Source organism: Trichoderma reesei (genome assembly GCF_000167675.1).
Source record: "Trichoderma reesei QM6a unplaced genomic scaffold TRIREscaffold_5, whole genome shotgun sequence".
Lineage (NCBI taxonomy): Eukaryota > Fungi > Ascomycota > Sordariomycetes > Hypocreales > Hypocreaceae > Trichoderma > Trichoderma reesei.
The window spans coordinates 159,508-172,886 of record NW_006711152.1 but is presented as its reverse complement, the minus strand read 5'-3'; the positions used below and the strand labels follow the sequence as shown (position 1 = coordinate 172,886).

At 51.5% G+C, this 13,379-nt stretch overlaps 4 protein-coding genes across 4 annotated transcripts; 2 read left to right on the top strand and 2 right to left on the bottom strand.

Moving 5' to 3' along the window:
• Positions 1-1,403: 1,403 nt before the first annotated feature.
• On the top strand, positions 1,404-2,739 carry TRIREDRAFT_105279 (uncharacterized protein; the record flags this gene model as incomplete). Its single annotated transcript, XM_006963745.1, has 5 exons — positions 1,404-1,765; positions 1,832-2,004; positions 2,057-2,482; positions 2,542-2,606; positions 2,656-2,739. 5 exons carry the CDS (start codon positions 1,404-1,406, stop codon positions 2,737-2,739), a joined length of 1,110 nt encoding a protein of 369 aa, XP_006963807.1.
• Positions 2,740-2,973: 234 nt separating this feature from the next.
• On the bottom strand, positions 2,974-4,506 carry TRIREDRAFT_59119 (uncharacterized protein; the record flags this gene model as incomplete). The annotated part of the gene is made up of 1 exon (XM_006963560.1): positions 2,974-4,506. One exon carries the CDS (start codon positions 4,504-4,506, stop codon positions 2,974-2,976), a length of 1,533 nt encoding a protein of 510 aa, XP_006963622.1.
• Positions 4,507-8,652: 4,146 nt separating this feature from the next.
• On the top strand, positions 8,653-9,432 carry TRIREDRAFT_58431 (uncharacterized protein; the record flags this gene model as incomplete). Its single annotated transcript, XM_006963744.1, has 3 exons — positions 8,653-8,703; positions 8,753-8,900; positions 8,957-9,432. The coding sequence occupies 3 exons, from the start codon at positions 8,653-8,655 to the stop codon at positions 9,430-9,432; spliced, it is 675 nt and encodes a 224-aa protein (XP_006963806.1).
• Positions 9,433-9,762: 330 nt separating this feature from the next.
• TRIREDRAFT_58450 (glycoside hydrolase family 3) lies at positions 9,763-12,153 on the bottom strand (the record flags this gene model as incomplete). Its single annotated transcript, XM_006963559.1, has 1 exon — positions 9,763-12,153. The coding sequence occupies one exon, from the start codon at positions 12,151-12,153 to the stop codon at positions 9,763-9,765; it is 2,391 nt and encodes a 796-aa protein (XP_006963621.1).
• Positions 12,154-13,379: the final 1,226 nt, after the last annotated feature.

Below are 13,379 nucleotides of genomic sequence, written 5' to 3'. Positions count from 1 at the left end.
ATCATCTCCTGCGACTATTCCCGACCTGCAGTGATGCCTTTACACCCAATGAACCCTTGTCAGAAATACCCACCACGAAAAAAAAAAAAGAATACTAAAGGAAGTGTCTGGATCGTCCCATGACGGAGGAGAAAAATGCATCGTCAGGCTTTAGTAGCGAGGAGGCCAAAGAAATTGGAGATTGTTAAGAAAAAAAGAAGGGGAAAAAACATGCCGTAACGAGGAATCGAACCTCGGTCTTCAGTGCTTCAAATATCCACAAACTGATATACTAACCACTATATTATTACGGCTTCTTGTGATGGCCGAGGCTTGAAAATTTCAGTCTATGTACTGTTACGGCAAGGACCCATCATCCATCATCCGGGAACAACACAGCCGCGACAGAGCGATGACGATAAAAAGGACTGTCTGCCACAAGCAGGAAGTCAGTCCAGAGTTAGGACTTGTAATATGGCAGAGATATATCGGGATGCTTACTTTTTCCACTTTACCTGCTGCATCAATGTATGATCTAAACGTGCATCAACTACTGCTACCTTTTGAACATGCTCAATAACTTCTTTTCAAGATGCTGCCTTGTCTTCTTCTACCATGGCCCTACAAAGTCTCATAAACCGATCCTCTCAATCAGTCGAGTAACTAAAAACATCTTTCCCTTCTTGAGCTCCATTCTTGTGCGAAGTTAGTGTCACAGGCGGCATCGGCCCCTTGATAATGCATCAAGCATGAACGCAAGAGTTTGCGACTTTAGTTCCCTGACTGTAATCATGACTGTCTCCGAAGCAAGTAGTTCATAGGTCCAACGTCACATCTACGGCAATTGATGCGACTACAGAAGCGAGACAAGTCCGCTGCACCTGCTCGTTTGGCATGGAACTTTCGCAAATACTACACTCGATACTGTTCTTCTACCACTTTAAGCTCAACCCCGCCGGCAAGAGTCAATGCCAAGAAGAAGCACTAGGAGGTTGAAACCACAGGAGGTGGTCCCAGACGGCTGACCGCAAGTATAGATAGCCAATAATTTAAGCTTATATGCTTATATCTTTATTCTCCGCCCAACAAGGCCTGTAAATCTGGTCCGGCTGCCCCCTAGCTTATCTAGGAATAATCTTGGGGTCGTTTGTTGTTGCGGACATCTGTTACCGGATCGGGAAGCTCGACTGGGTTCGTGGATCGTCATGCCTCGATGCGAATGCGGTATTACTAGGTAGCCTTAGGGATGATACAAAGGAGCATTGAATCATTCAGTGGGTATATGGTGTACAATCAGATATTGCTCGTCAACGACTGTCATCCCATCATAAAACACTCATGCCCTCCTGATTTCCCAAGCCAGACACGCATACCTCTAAGCTTCCCAACTTCATCGAGAATAGCAACAGCACCAAACGTTCAAGATGGTAACCAAAACCGCCATCGCTCTGCTCGCAGCGGTTTTCCCGCTTGCTCTTTCTGTGCCTCTTACCGGAAGCAAATCGGAGCTTCGCCTCGTCAAGACATCTGAGGATGACGCCGGACAATGGGTGACTGAGCAAGAGAAATTCGACAGATTCACCTCCAAGAACATTGGGTTCATTGACATCACCGATATAAAAGATGAGGAAGTGTTGTCCATTTTGTCAAAGCCAACTTATGATACATCTCTCGCCGCTCGTGCTGTCGTATACCCAAGCAGTGTCTCGCATGTGGACGAAGCGAATGCACTCATTGCAAATGTATCTACAGCTGGCCCGCAATCTTGGTTGACAACATTCACTGGGTAAGTCATAGATCATGTCATCCTTTTAGAAATAACTTGGTGGTGCAAGTCCCTTACGTGGACCAGGTTCACTACGCGCCATTATCGCTCGACTACTGGCACGCAGGCATCGGCTTGGCTGTTCGACCAAGTCTCCAGCATCGCTGCCGCAAGGCCCGAGATTACTGTGCAGAGGTTCGCCCATACGTGGAACCAACCTTCAATTATTGCTCGCCTGCCTGGACGGACGTCCAGTCTCAGTACGCTTGCCATCACCGTATAAAACAGAGCCAATTGCTGATGTATCCCAAGTCATTGTCGGTGCTCATCTTGACTCCACCGCCGGCTCAACGACAGCCCGCAGTCCAGGCGCGGATGACAATGGCTCTGGATCTGTCACCATCCTAGAAGCCCTCCGTGTGATTACCCAATCGGATTTCACCCCCAAGAACACGATTGAGTTCCATTGGTACGCCGGCGAGGAGGGAGGCCTTCTCGGTTCCCAGGCCATCTTTGCCAACTACAAGTCCACTCAGAAGACTGTCCTTGCCATGCTCAATCAAGACATGACTGGCTTCTCGCCGAGCAACCAGCTGGCCGTGTATACTGACTACGTCGATGCAGCTCTGACACAGTATGTCAGAGTCATTGCTACTCAGTACACGGGAGCCGCGCCTCTTACCACACGATGCGGCTACGGGTGCTCCGACCACGCAAGTGCTCGATCAAATGGATTCCGTAAGTATATTGTGGTCGGGCTCTTTGATGTTCAAGTCTCACTGACACGCCATTATCAGCATCTGCTTTTGTCAACGAGGACACATTTGAGAGGTCCAATCCCAACATCCATAGCGCTGCAGACGTAAGTTGCGTTGTCTGATCGAGATTCGCTCTAGCTGACATGCATCCAGTCTCTTGAGAAGATACAGTGGCCAGCTATCCTTCGCCATGCCAAATTCACGGTTGGATTTCTTGTGGAGGCATCATATCTTTGATCGATGGCGTGGCTCCGGCATTTGCGGGAAGCAAATTGAGTCTTCGGACTGGGCGATTGAAGATGCAATGAAAGCGGTAGCGCCTTTCAGGTCCCAAAAGAATATATATTATTCATTAAACATTGCAATTATATAACCCTTTGGTCGGCGGTGACAGAAATGTGTCATCGCACGACGTAATGATTCCCATACTCACCATCCTCGTTCTCCTTTGGTACAGCCATTGTCTGAGAATTAGATCAAGAACAGTGTACCATATCCAGTGTCGTTTCCTCTCTGTACATCAACAGTCTCAGGTGTTCCGTAGCTATAGCCACTGCTGGGGTAAGGAACGTCGTAAGACGGATAGGGGAGTGATTTCCAGATGTCCTGGATCCTCTTGGCCGCCTTCAAGAAGTTCTTGCGGATGGTAGGGTACTCATCGCTCACAAGCTTGCCATCCTTCTTGACAAACTTCCCGTTAACCAGAACGTGCAGAACATCACCGACACTGGCGTGCATGATGACGGCAGCAACAGGATCCTGCCATCCCAGCATGGAGGGGGAGTTCTCGGCATCCCAGACGACCACATCGGCTTTGGCGCCGGCCTTGATGACACCAAGATCGTTGCGGCGCAGAGCTAGGCCTCCGGATCGAGTAGCCAGAATGAAAGCCTGGTTGACAGTCATGGGAGAGTAGGTCGGGACCTTCCAGTTGTCCAAGACCTGCTCGTAGTAGTGCAGCCTGGTGGACTGCAGCCACAAGCGCGCTTGGGTGAGGATATCGGCGGAGTAAGTGAAGTGAGTGTCGATGCCGAGAGCAGTTTGGTCTTGGTAGTCGTAGGAGTGAGGGTGACCGTGTCCGTACTGCATCTCTGATTCGGCGGTGATGGAGACGTACTGGTTGGTGGAGCGGAGGAGCGAGACGTCATCGGCGGTGATGAAGCTGGCGTGAGAGAAGACGATGGGGGTCGTTCCATTGAGAATACCGAATTGCTGGACATTGGTGGGAAGGTTGCTGATGCCCCAAGGCCCAGCTAGAGAGTGCGTAGTCATGACGGAAACGTTGTACTCCTTGACGAGAGCGGCAATCTCCTGAGCGTCGCCGACGGACGTGTTTGGCCCCCAGGAGTCATAGGCTATACCCAGCTCGGTGGGGGACTCTCGCAGAAGCTCCTTTTTGTTCTCGGCCATTTCTCGAAACAGAGGTATCTGCTCGGAAATAGTGTAGTTCAGAGATGTGATGTTGTGGAAGGCAAACGACCAAAAGACTCTGGCTCCACTGTCGACCGAGGCGTTGAGGCCTGCGTAAGAGGTGTCATTAGACCAGGTATGCGAAGCATGGTCGAGAAGTGTCGTCACTCCGGTATTCATGGCTTCGTAGAGGCCGGCAAGCTGGCTGATGTAGACGTCCTCGGCCGTGAACTTGTCGGCCGCGAAAAACTCGCCATAGCGGTTGAAGTACTCAGCCAGCGACACATTTGAAGCAATGGTCTTGTAGACCGTCTGCCACCCATGGCGATGCGTGTCGACAAATCCAGGGGTCACGATCTGGCCAGAGACGTCAACGACTGTGGTTCCGTTGGGCAGCTGGGAAGGCCGGGGGTCCTTGTTGACAGAAACGATCCGATCATCGGTGATCAAGAGGGAACCATCTCGGACGACCTCGAGATAATTCGAGTCGTCGTCCCAGGCAATGATGGTACCGCCAGAGAGAAGTGTTGAAGCTGCGCTGACGAAGACATCTGAGAGCCCCAAAGCTCCAAAGAGGAGAGGAGAGTGACGCATCGAGGCTGGAATTTGGCTGTGTCCCTTTCAGAGCACGAGAATATGTTCGGCCAGGACTTTCCGGTTGTTAATGAGCCAAATTGTTCAGATTCCAATTGTTGAGGCCGAATGGAAACAATTCCTGGACAATCTTTTTCATTCTCTCCTTGGGGCTTCAATCCTGTGTACTTATATACTCGACCCCAGCGTCGTTCGCCCCTGAGCCGCCCTCGCGAGAATCCCCCTCATGGCCGCAGCTAGAAGACCTTGGCATCGTCATACATACACGGAGATATCTCCACGCCGACGACCCTCCAAGCAGACTTGCTCCTGTTTTCTACTGCTGCATCTGCAAAGCTTCTCCTTCTGCCCATCGCCCAAGTAGACGCAAAGCCCGAAGCTACCAATCCCGCAATCTGCAAATCGATCCGCAATAGCCGCAAATGCAACCGGCTCTGCCTCACTGGCTAAAAGGTACCAATGGGGCATGCGCACAAGATGGAGACCGGACCATCGTATCCTTCGTACCTTTGGGCGCGTGGAACCGTCCACTGCTCGCCAAGTGTGGGCCTAAAGCATTAGACGAGGAGAAGAGTGTTACAGATGCGACTGTCCATTTACATAAGGATTGGTCAGACCTGGCATTACGCCAGTCGATCCATCAGAATCTTTGCAAAACACATGCACAGCCGAAGCCAAATGGACGTGGCCGAGGAGTCGTTGACGTTTCGTCAAGTGCCGGGGAGGAGGGGTTGTTTTTTTTTTCTGCCGATGTCCCCCAACCATCGGGCCAACACCCCCTGATCCTGATCGTCACTAGCATTTTCCAGCATTGCCTCGGAAAAGGCCCTCATCTCATCTAGCCTTCTGATCTGGCCAAAGAGGCTTTGAGATTGAAGTCCGTGTGTGCGTTGGCTGATACCTCTGCAGGTCTGGGAAGCCCGGTCAAGGCCGTCAATCGCAAGGTACCTAGGTAGACAGCGACTCGTTTGTCCGCTTAGAGCCGTAGGGCTGAGCATCTGGGCTCAGAGTCTTGCTACTACTACCTTGTCACCATGCTCATGACACTAGGTAAGTAGCACCTCCAACCAGCTACGGCAACCCGGCGGCGGCGGTCGACTCCTCTCATTTACTTTGCTGGGTTTTCACCGCCACTTATCGGTTGCACAGTCGGGGGCCAGCATAATTAGTCCAGCCAAGGTGGTATCCAGGTGGGAAGCGTTCGTCGTGACGCAGATGTGAGTTGAGTTCGATCGGAGTTCGGCCGATGCTGTCCCGCATGCCTAGTCTCCGGGAGACTCTGGCTTTACGTCTGCTGCCTTTTTTTTGCATGCTGTTATCGTGCTCGGAGAGCTTTGTCTGAGGACAAAGTTGAAGCGAACTAGGTGCTAGAATAGGTCATATCGTTATTTCGATACTCCATGGTGAAAGAAACTGCGCAACGTGCTGTTTTCACCCATACGCATAGAATTTCGATTGCCGAAGGCGATCAGCAATTTTCCATTATGCTGTTGGTTGAACTCGCAGGAGTGCAGTTGCATTGCCGGGCGTACATACGAGATCTGGTTACTACTTCTAATATTGCGTCAGGGATGTTCGGGAGCTAACTCAGGGGAAGACGCAAGTAGTCGTGCACGACCCTTTATTGAGAAACAAGTCCGTGAGTCTGGATGCATGTGGAGAGATGGACGCATCATTGTTGGTTGATGCTTTCTTTTAGAAACATAGACTAGACGTGATAGCCAACGCACCGTTGGTGACGAGTTCGTTGATCGTACCTCGCACAAGTTCTTTTCTGTCGCGGACAGGGCTTGGGGATGCCTACCTAAGGCGGCATCCGCTCGAGCGGTAGAGTGCTAACCGAGGCTGCATTCTCGCATTCGCACGAAGTAGTAATCCAGCCGGGCTGGCCCATGCCTGAATGAAAAAGTCAATCGGAAGCCCTGTTACCGTAGGAAGTCGCAACGTTGACCTTATTAATGGCACAGAGGACGCTGAGGGCTGGACGGGGTGATGGATTTACGACCACATACTTCGTGAGCGAGTGAGAAGGATTGATGCGTCAAGACTCTATGTATTATTAGGTACTAGGAGGTTTGATTGTTGTAGGGTAGAGCCGACATATCACCAGTACTTCTTCCCAGAGAAATGCTTCTCCTTATAAGAACATCAGCAAATGGCCTCCAGTCTTAGTCGGCCCATCGTTCGTCGCCATTATATTGCGCACAATCAGTCGCCAAGAAGAAAGTGACATCACTTAGCCTGTCTCAATCCAGATACTAGTCGATCTCTACGCTGCTGACAGCGCTCAGTTTGATGACATCCTAACCAGTTTTCAGGAGCATCGACCTTAGATTCCACATACATATGCACCTCTCCACCCATAATAGTCGATCGTACCACGGCTGTTGCAGAATCTCCAGCCTGTTGGAAAACGATTGGCCAATACTTATGATGCTGGCAAGTGACTAATGGATGATGTACAGCACAAAGGAGAAGCTAGGCGGCGTTGTGTTACCAATAATTCAAGTTATAGCCATCACGCCATGCATAGTAAGTTCTCTGTGAAACAGATACATGGCTCAACCGTTGACGATTTTTTGAATCAGTGGTAGTTCCTGAGCATTTTTGGGATTGGATTGACTATGATGACAGAATAATTGCTTCGACCTTGTCTTCTTCCCTGTTCAGGTCATGACGATGGACGACATGCTCGCCGACAAGGGGCTTCCACTGTCCTGCACATTGTCACTTTCCCAAAGGACCAGTACTAAAAGCCACAACGGCAGTTCGTGAGCTTCTACTACGGATTGTCGGCAGATGTTATGCCTAGACTAACGACAAACTGCTCACCGAAACGACCAGCTGCTGGGCCAAGATTGTGTGCATACTGGCCCTGGGCCTGCAACGCTCGTGATTTGTACTGGACAGGGGGATTAGCCATTATCAGATCCGGTTGATGATTTATAAGAGGAACTTTTACCAGTCATGGGTCAACGAAACAACTCCCGGTTACGCGCTATACCAGCGAAACGGCCCGCAGTACTTCAAGCGATTGGAGATACGGGAAGTGAAAGAGGAGTCAACAGAACGTAGAATTGCTAGAAATGACTGTTCCAACTGCTTCATGGCTTCTTTTTATACTTCATAATTGGCGTCTTCCTCACAGCGTTGGGAATGCATCTAAGCAGACAACACCATCTAGTAATCTAAGGGCTATTAGGGGAAATTTTGCCTAGCCGAGATATTCCACTGCGTGACTCTGAAGGCAGGGCTTCCTGCTCAGCTTGTACTCGTACATGAAATACGGTAGTCAAAGTGTGGATAGTGTCAATATAGACAATGACATATCCTGTTCTCATTCTTGGTAACAGAAGCGAACATTTGGTCGTCGGATCTGCCTCTTGCATCCATCGCGGCTTGGCTTCATCAATGTCAGCCGCATGTCAACATGGCATAAGTGCAGATGCAACCGTGCCATTGGTGGAACTTTGGCAACTTTATCTATCCAGACTGCGCTGCATCTCATCCAGAGCCAATCAAGGCACAGCGGCGGAGCTGACGCTGGCATTACAAACATGGGTCAGGTACCAGTCATCATTACCAGCCTATCAGCTAATGTTGGTGGTGGACGCTCATGGCAAGCCGGGCGAGTGAGGCATCGGTCTATCCTGGAACACAGTTGTCGTGTAACAGCTTCAACAGCTTGTGCGTGAATAGTCCAGACTTTTGAGGGAATTGCTGACTGCAGAGACGAAAGATGGTGGCGTATGCAAGGTGACATTGCTCGCGGGGGATGGAGGGCATTTCGTATTGACAAATTCCTTCGTAAGAATCAACAATCGCCGAGGCCAGGGACTTCTCAAGCAAATACTATTGAGGCTCTACTTCACCAAGTATCAATATCACAGACAAGATATAAAATATATAATCCGAGTTGAGTCCCTTCAGATCTGGTTCTTTTCCTTCTTCAAGCTTCAGCCCAGCATCTCACGCCACAGACTTCAAGACTTCCAAGCCGTTAGAAAAGTCCTCATCAGCAATAGCAACAATGAAATTTTTCTCAACCGTCGCCTTCGCGCTGGCATCGCTCTCTGCCACCGTCATCGCAACAACTGGAACCAGTAAGATTTGAATGAACTACCAGAAGTTTGTCACGATGCTGATATGCGTTCTTGCTTAGAGTATCCTTATGAAAGACTTGACAAGGACAAGGCTGTAGGTCATATGTCATTCCATCGAATTTACTCCTGCTAACATGGCACAGGTTCTCCTTGTTGTTGATCTGCAAGACGGCCTGTACAATGCCGTCCGCGACTTCGACCCGGTCACCTATAAAGAGAGCATCATTGCGCATGCCGCCATCGGAAAGCTCTTTAATCTCCCCGTTATCCTGACTACCTCTGCCGAGCAGGGTATGTAAATGTCACTAGGATCTAAAGCGGCACTCAGAGACTGATTGGATGACTAGGACCCAATGGCCCCCTGCCCAAGGAGATCACTTCTATGTACCCCAATGCCACCTTCATCAAGCGCCAGGGTGAAGTTGATGCCTGGGACAATGAGGATTTTCAGAAAGCTGTCAAGGCCACCAACAGAAGCCAAGTCATCATGGCCGGAATCGTCACAGATGTGTGTACCACTCACCTTGCCTTGTCCCTCCGAGCAGCCGGCTACTCCGTCTGGGCCAATGCCGAGGCATCCGGCAGTTCGTCCACCTTTGTCCGCGAAATTTCCAACGACCGAATGAGACACGCTGGTGTTCAGGTTGTGAGCCTCTTCTCCATCGTCTGCGATCTCATGAGGGACTGGCGAAACGTGCCCGGTGCCTCGGAGGTGCTGCCTTACCTTGACAAGTACTTCCCTGTCTATGGCATGGTCGCTCGCGCTCACGCAGCTGCTCAGACCAACGGTGTTCTCCAGCCGGGCGAGGCTGGGCTCATCTGATTTTCAGCTTCAGATATCAGATAGATGCTTATGATTCGGGAGTATTTCCTGTCAGAGGAGGCGGGAAGTGACAACGATGGATATAGATGACTGCAAGCGTTTATTTAGACGTTGACTTGGATATTCCCTCCTGGTTTCCCCATACCTCTGTGCAAATGCAATGATCGCTCGGAGCTTTATCCATAATGCTTTCACGATTTGCATGCTACTAGGAAAGTTCTATATGGGCACGACGTCGAAAAATTTATAATGAAAATGTCCCCAGATTCTGTTAATTTATACCACGTCAGTAGCAGCTAATACTATTTACACAACTCTTAGAGCACCCCCTCACGACCGGCTAGGCAAGGTGCTAATCTTCGTTGCTGTGCCAGTCAAAGTGAAGTTGAATGTCAGCGGCCCATTGACATCTAGGATGAGAGTATAAGCACCGGGATAGATCCATCGGTCGCCATTGGTGTCTGCACGAGCCAGCGATCCAAGGTTCACCGTCAATGTCAATTGCTGAGTCGCTCCAACGCCAACGTTCCTGACACGTCCATACGCAGCCAGTTGCTTGTTAGGATGAGGCGCAGGGCCGGCGTTTGTTGACTTGAGGAACAGCAGGCCAACGTAGTCGGAGGCCAGGTTGGCCTTACCGCCAGTGTTCTTGACGTTGACGACAATCGTTGCGAAAGTTGCTAGGTCTTTGTTAGATCCGGCGTTGTTGACGAGAGTGGCGATGTCGCTGCCAGCAGTCTTGGTGGACTGGAACGACAGGGAGAAGTTTGTGTAATGCAGTCCGTAGCCAAATGGAAGAACAGGTGTGCCGGTGTACCACGCGTACGTTCGTCCTGGGATGCCGTTGCTTGGCCGCAGGTTCATGTCTTGGATGTTGTTGTTGTTGACGTAGTTTGCAGGGTATTGAGTCACGGGTAGTCTGCCAGCGGGCGGGTTTGCGCCGGTGAGGACATCAAAGATAGCGTTGCCACCGTCCTGGCCGGGATAACCAGCCCACAGGATTGAGTTGACCTTGGAGTTGCTCAGCAATGCGCTGTCGTCAATTTGACCGCCGCCAAACTGCACAATCACGAGTGGCTTGCCAAGATTGGCTAGCTGAGAGATGAGGTTCAGCTGGTTCCCGGGCCAGGTAATAGAACTCCGGTCAAAGCCTTCGTTCTCGACAGAGATGTCGATGCCTCCGAGGTAAACAATGACATCAGAAGAGCTGGCCGCAGACAGGGCAGCATTGAAGCCACTGGTATCTTGGGAGTTGATGGCAGTGCCCTGAGCGTACTTGACATTACGCCATTTCTGTTGGAACACGGACAGGGGGTTCACCAAGAGCGGTGCAGTGCCGGCATAGTTGCCCTGCATCTGAGTGGTGACGTTGGCCCAAGGCCCAATAACCGCGACGTTGGAGAGTGTTCGAGAAAGAGGAAGAGTGCCATCGTTCTTTAAGAGAGTCATTCCCTCAGTGGCGGCATCGTGAGCAAGAGCTTGGCTCTGGGTCGTGTTGACGTTGCCCCAGCCGAGAGAGTTATACTCGGCTGGCTGATCAAAGTATCCGACCTTGACGAGTGCAGAATACAGGCGAATAAGTGACTTATCAAGAGTGGCTTCCGTCGTCAAGCCAGCCTGGACGGACGCGTTCAAGACGTTGTATGAGCTCCCGCAGTCGAGGTCAGTGCCGGCGTTGATAGACATGGCAGCAGCTTGAGTCAAGTTGGCGGCGTAGTGGTGAGGGTCAAAGACGTTCTCGACAGCATCGCAGTCGGAGACGACGTAGTTAAAGTCCTCAGTGAAGCCGTAGGTGTCGCGCAGCACATCCTGCAAAAGATAGCTGTCTGCACAAGCTGGGACGCCATCGACCGCGTTATACGCGCACATGATGGATGCGACTTTGGCGTCGCGGACGCAAGTTTCGAACATGGGAAGATAGTAGTCTGCCATATCCTGCTGGGTGGGCGAAAGGTTGTTCGCAGTGCGGCCATTCTCGATGTCGTAGGCAGCAAAGTGCTTGCAAGTTGAGAGGGTACGGTAGAAGTCGGGATCAATTCCACCCTGAAGACCGTCGACCAGAGCCAGCACGTAGCCCTGGATACGGAAGGCATCTTCTCCAGGAGTCTCCATCCCTCGGCCCCATCGCGGGTCTCGGAACGGATTGATGTTTGGTGTCCAGAAGTCCAGTCCCGCGAAGCCGTAGTTGGCAAAGGCACGAGCCTCTGTGCTGATGGCAGTGGCCACGCTCTTGACGAGTGCATCATCGAAAGCAGCTGATAGGAGAATCGGCATGGGGAAGCTGGTTGCCGCGCTGAAGTTGGCTCCCAGTGGCGACTGGAACTGCACACCAGTGCTACCGGCAACACCGTGCAAAGCCTCGTTTTGCCATTGGTAGGCCGGCAAGCCAAGTCTTGCGCTGCCAGATGCCGAACTTCCTACGTTTGCCACTTTCTCATTGAGCGTCATGGGCTTCACGATGGCGGCAGCGCGTTCGGCGATGCTCTTGGTGGTGTCACAGACATCGTTGCTGCACAAGGGATCTCGCGTGCAGTCCGGGAACGAGGGGGTCAAGGGCGGGTTAGGTGACGGGTTGGAGATGGAGTAGATGTTGATCCTGGAGGCTTGGTCAATCTTTCCTCCTCGTAAACTCCGTCCACTGGCCGAGCTTGACTTACATATTGCCGCCGCCACAGACCTTGCTGCTATCTGCAGGGCATGGAGAGGAACATTGACTCTCATCAGCCTTGACGGAAGTGCTCTCGATGCGATGCCCACAGAAGCATTGGCTTGCGAGATTGATGTTAGGCAAATGTGGACGGCTTCACAGTGCTTGAGGATCTCTTACATCGTAAACTCGACTCCGCTGTACTGGTATCCCGCCGCGCCACAGATGTTGGCACAGTACTGGGGAGAGTTGAGGTTACCAACCGTCAACATCGGCCCCGCGAGATCGCGGGGTGAGTTTGGGTCGTGATAGCATCCCTGATAAGTTGTCTGGGCCTGATACGGAGGCAAACACGTTCGAGCCTGGGCCAGGTGGAAAAGAGCCATGGAGAACATCCATGGTAGCAAACGTAGGCCCGCCATAGTCGGCTTGAGGATGATGCGAACGGCACTCTGCAAGTATCAGAGCATCGGCCGGCTCGCCCGAGTTGTTGATGAGATCTTATCCCGCAAATCTCAATTCTCACAAAGCTCTACCCTTGCTATATATACACGCGGTCTCATTTCCTTGTGCGTCCGCTCCGCTCACCTTTGCCCGCGGCTTTTCAACAATAGTGTGCATTACACAATGGCTTCATGATCTGATGACTAGTTTCTTGCTTAAGAAAGCACAATAACCCGACGGATATCCCCCATTCCGGCTCCCGAACGACTATATTCTCGACCTGCCGATCCTCACTTTGAGCGGACGTGCGTACGCACCGCATCTGCCGCTGCAATGCTGCGCTGGAGAACGTGGGCGAGGGGGAGAGAGGCTACAAGTCATAAAGCCATCGCCTTCCCCAGATTTTCCCGTCTCCTCAAAGGATGGATTGCCGGCGGCTCCTTGAGCGATGGCCACTGACGATGCGTTCCCCGCAACATTGAGCTGGATCTGGCAACTCTCCGCATGACTACGTCGTGATGTTCGAAGGGAGGAGCGTCAAGGTTGCAGCCACTGCGGAAGACCGGTTGAGCTTCTTGTTTGGACCGATCTCGTGGGCTATTCAGCCTAAAACGCAGAGGTACAGCAACGTGATATTTTGCAAGTACTACTACGTAGGCGTGGCAATTGAAACTGCCGGCCCCCAGGTACTCAAGCTTGCCTCTATGCATAGGTAGTCAATCCGGCACATCGCGTCCGGCAGACCTAGGGTATATGTTGCTTTTCTCCCCTAGTACTAGTCACTATTCTCTAGGTACGCTTGATGTTGTGCTCTTGGCTGACGCGACACAACGTCGTCATAGAGCCTTGATACGGG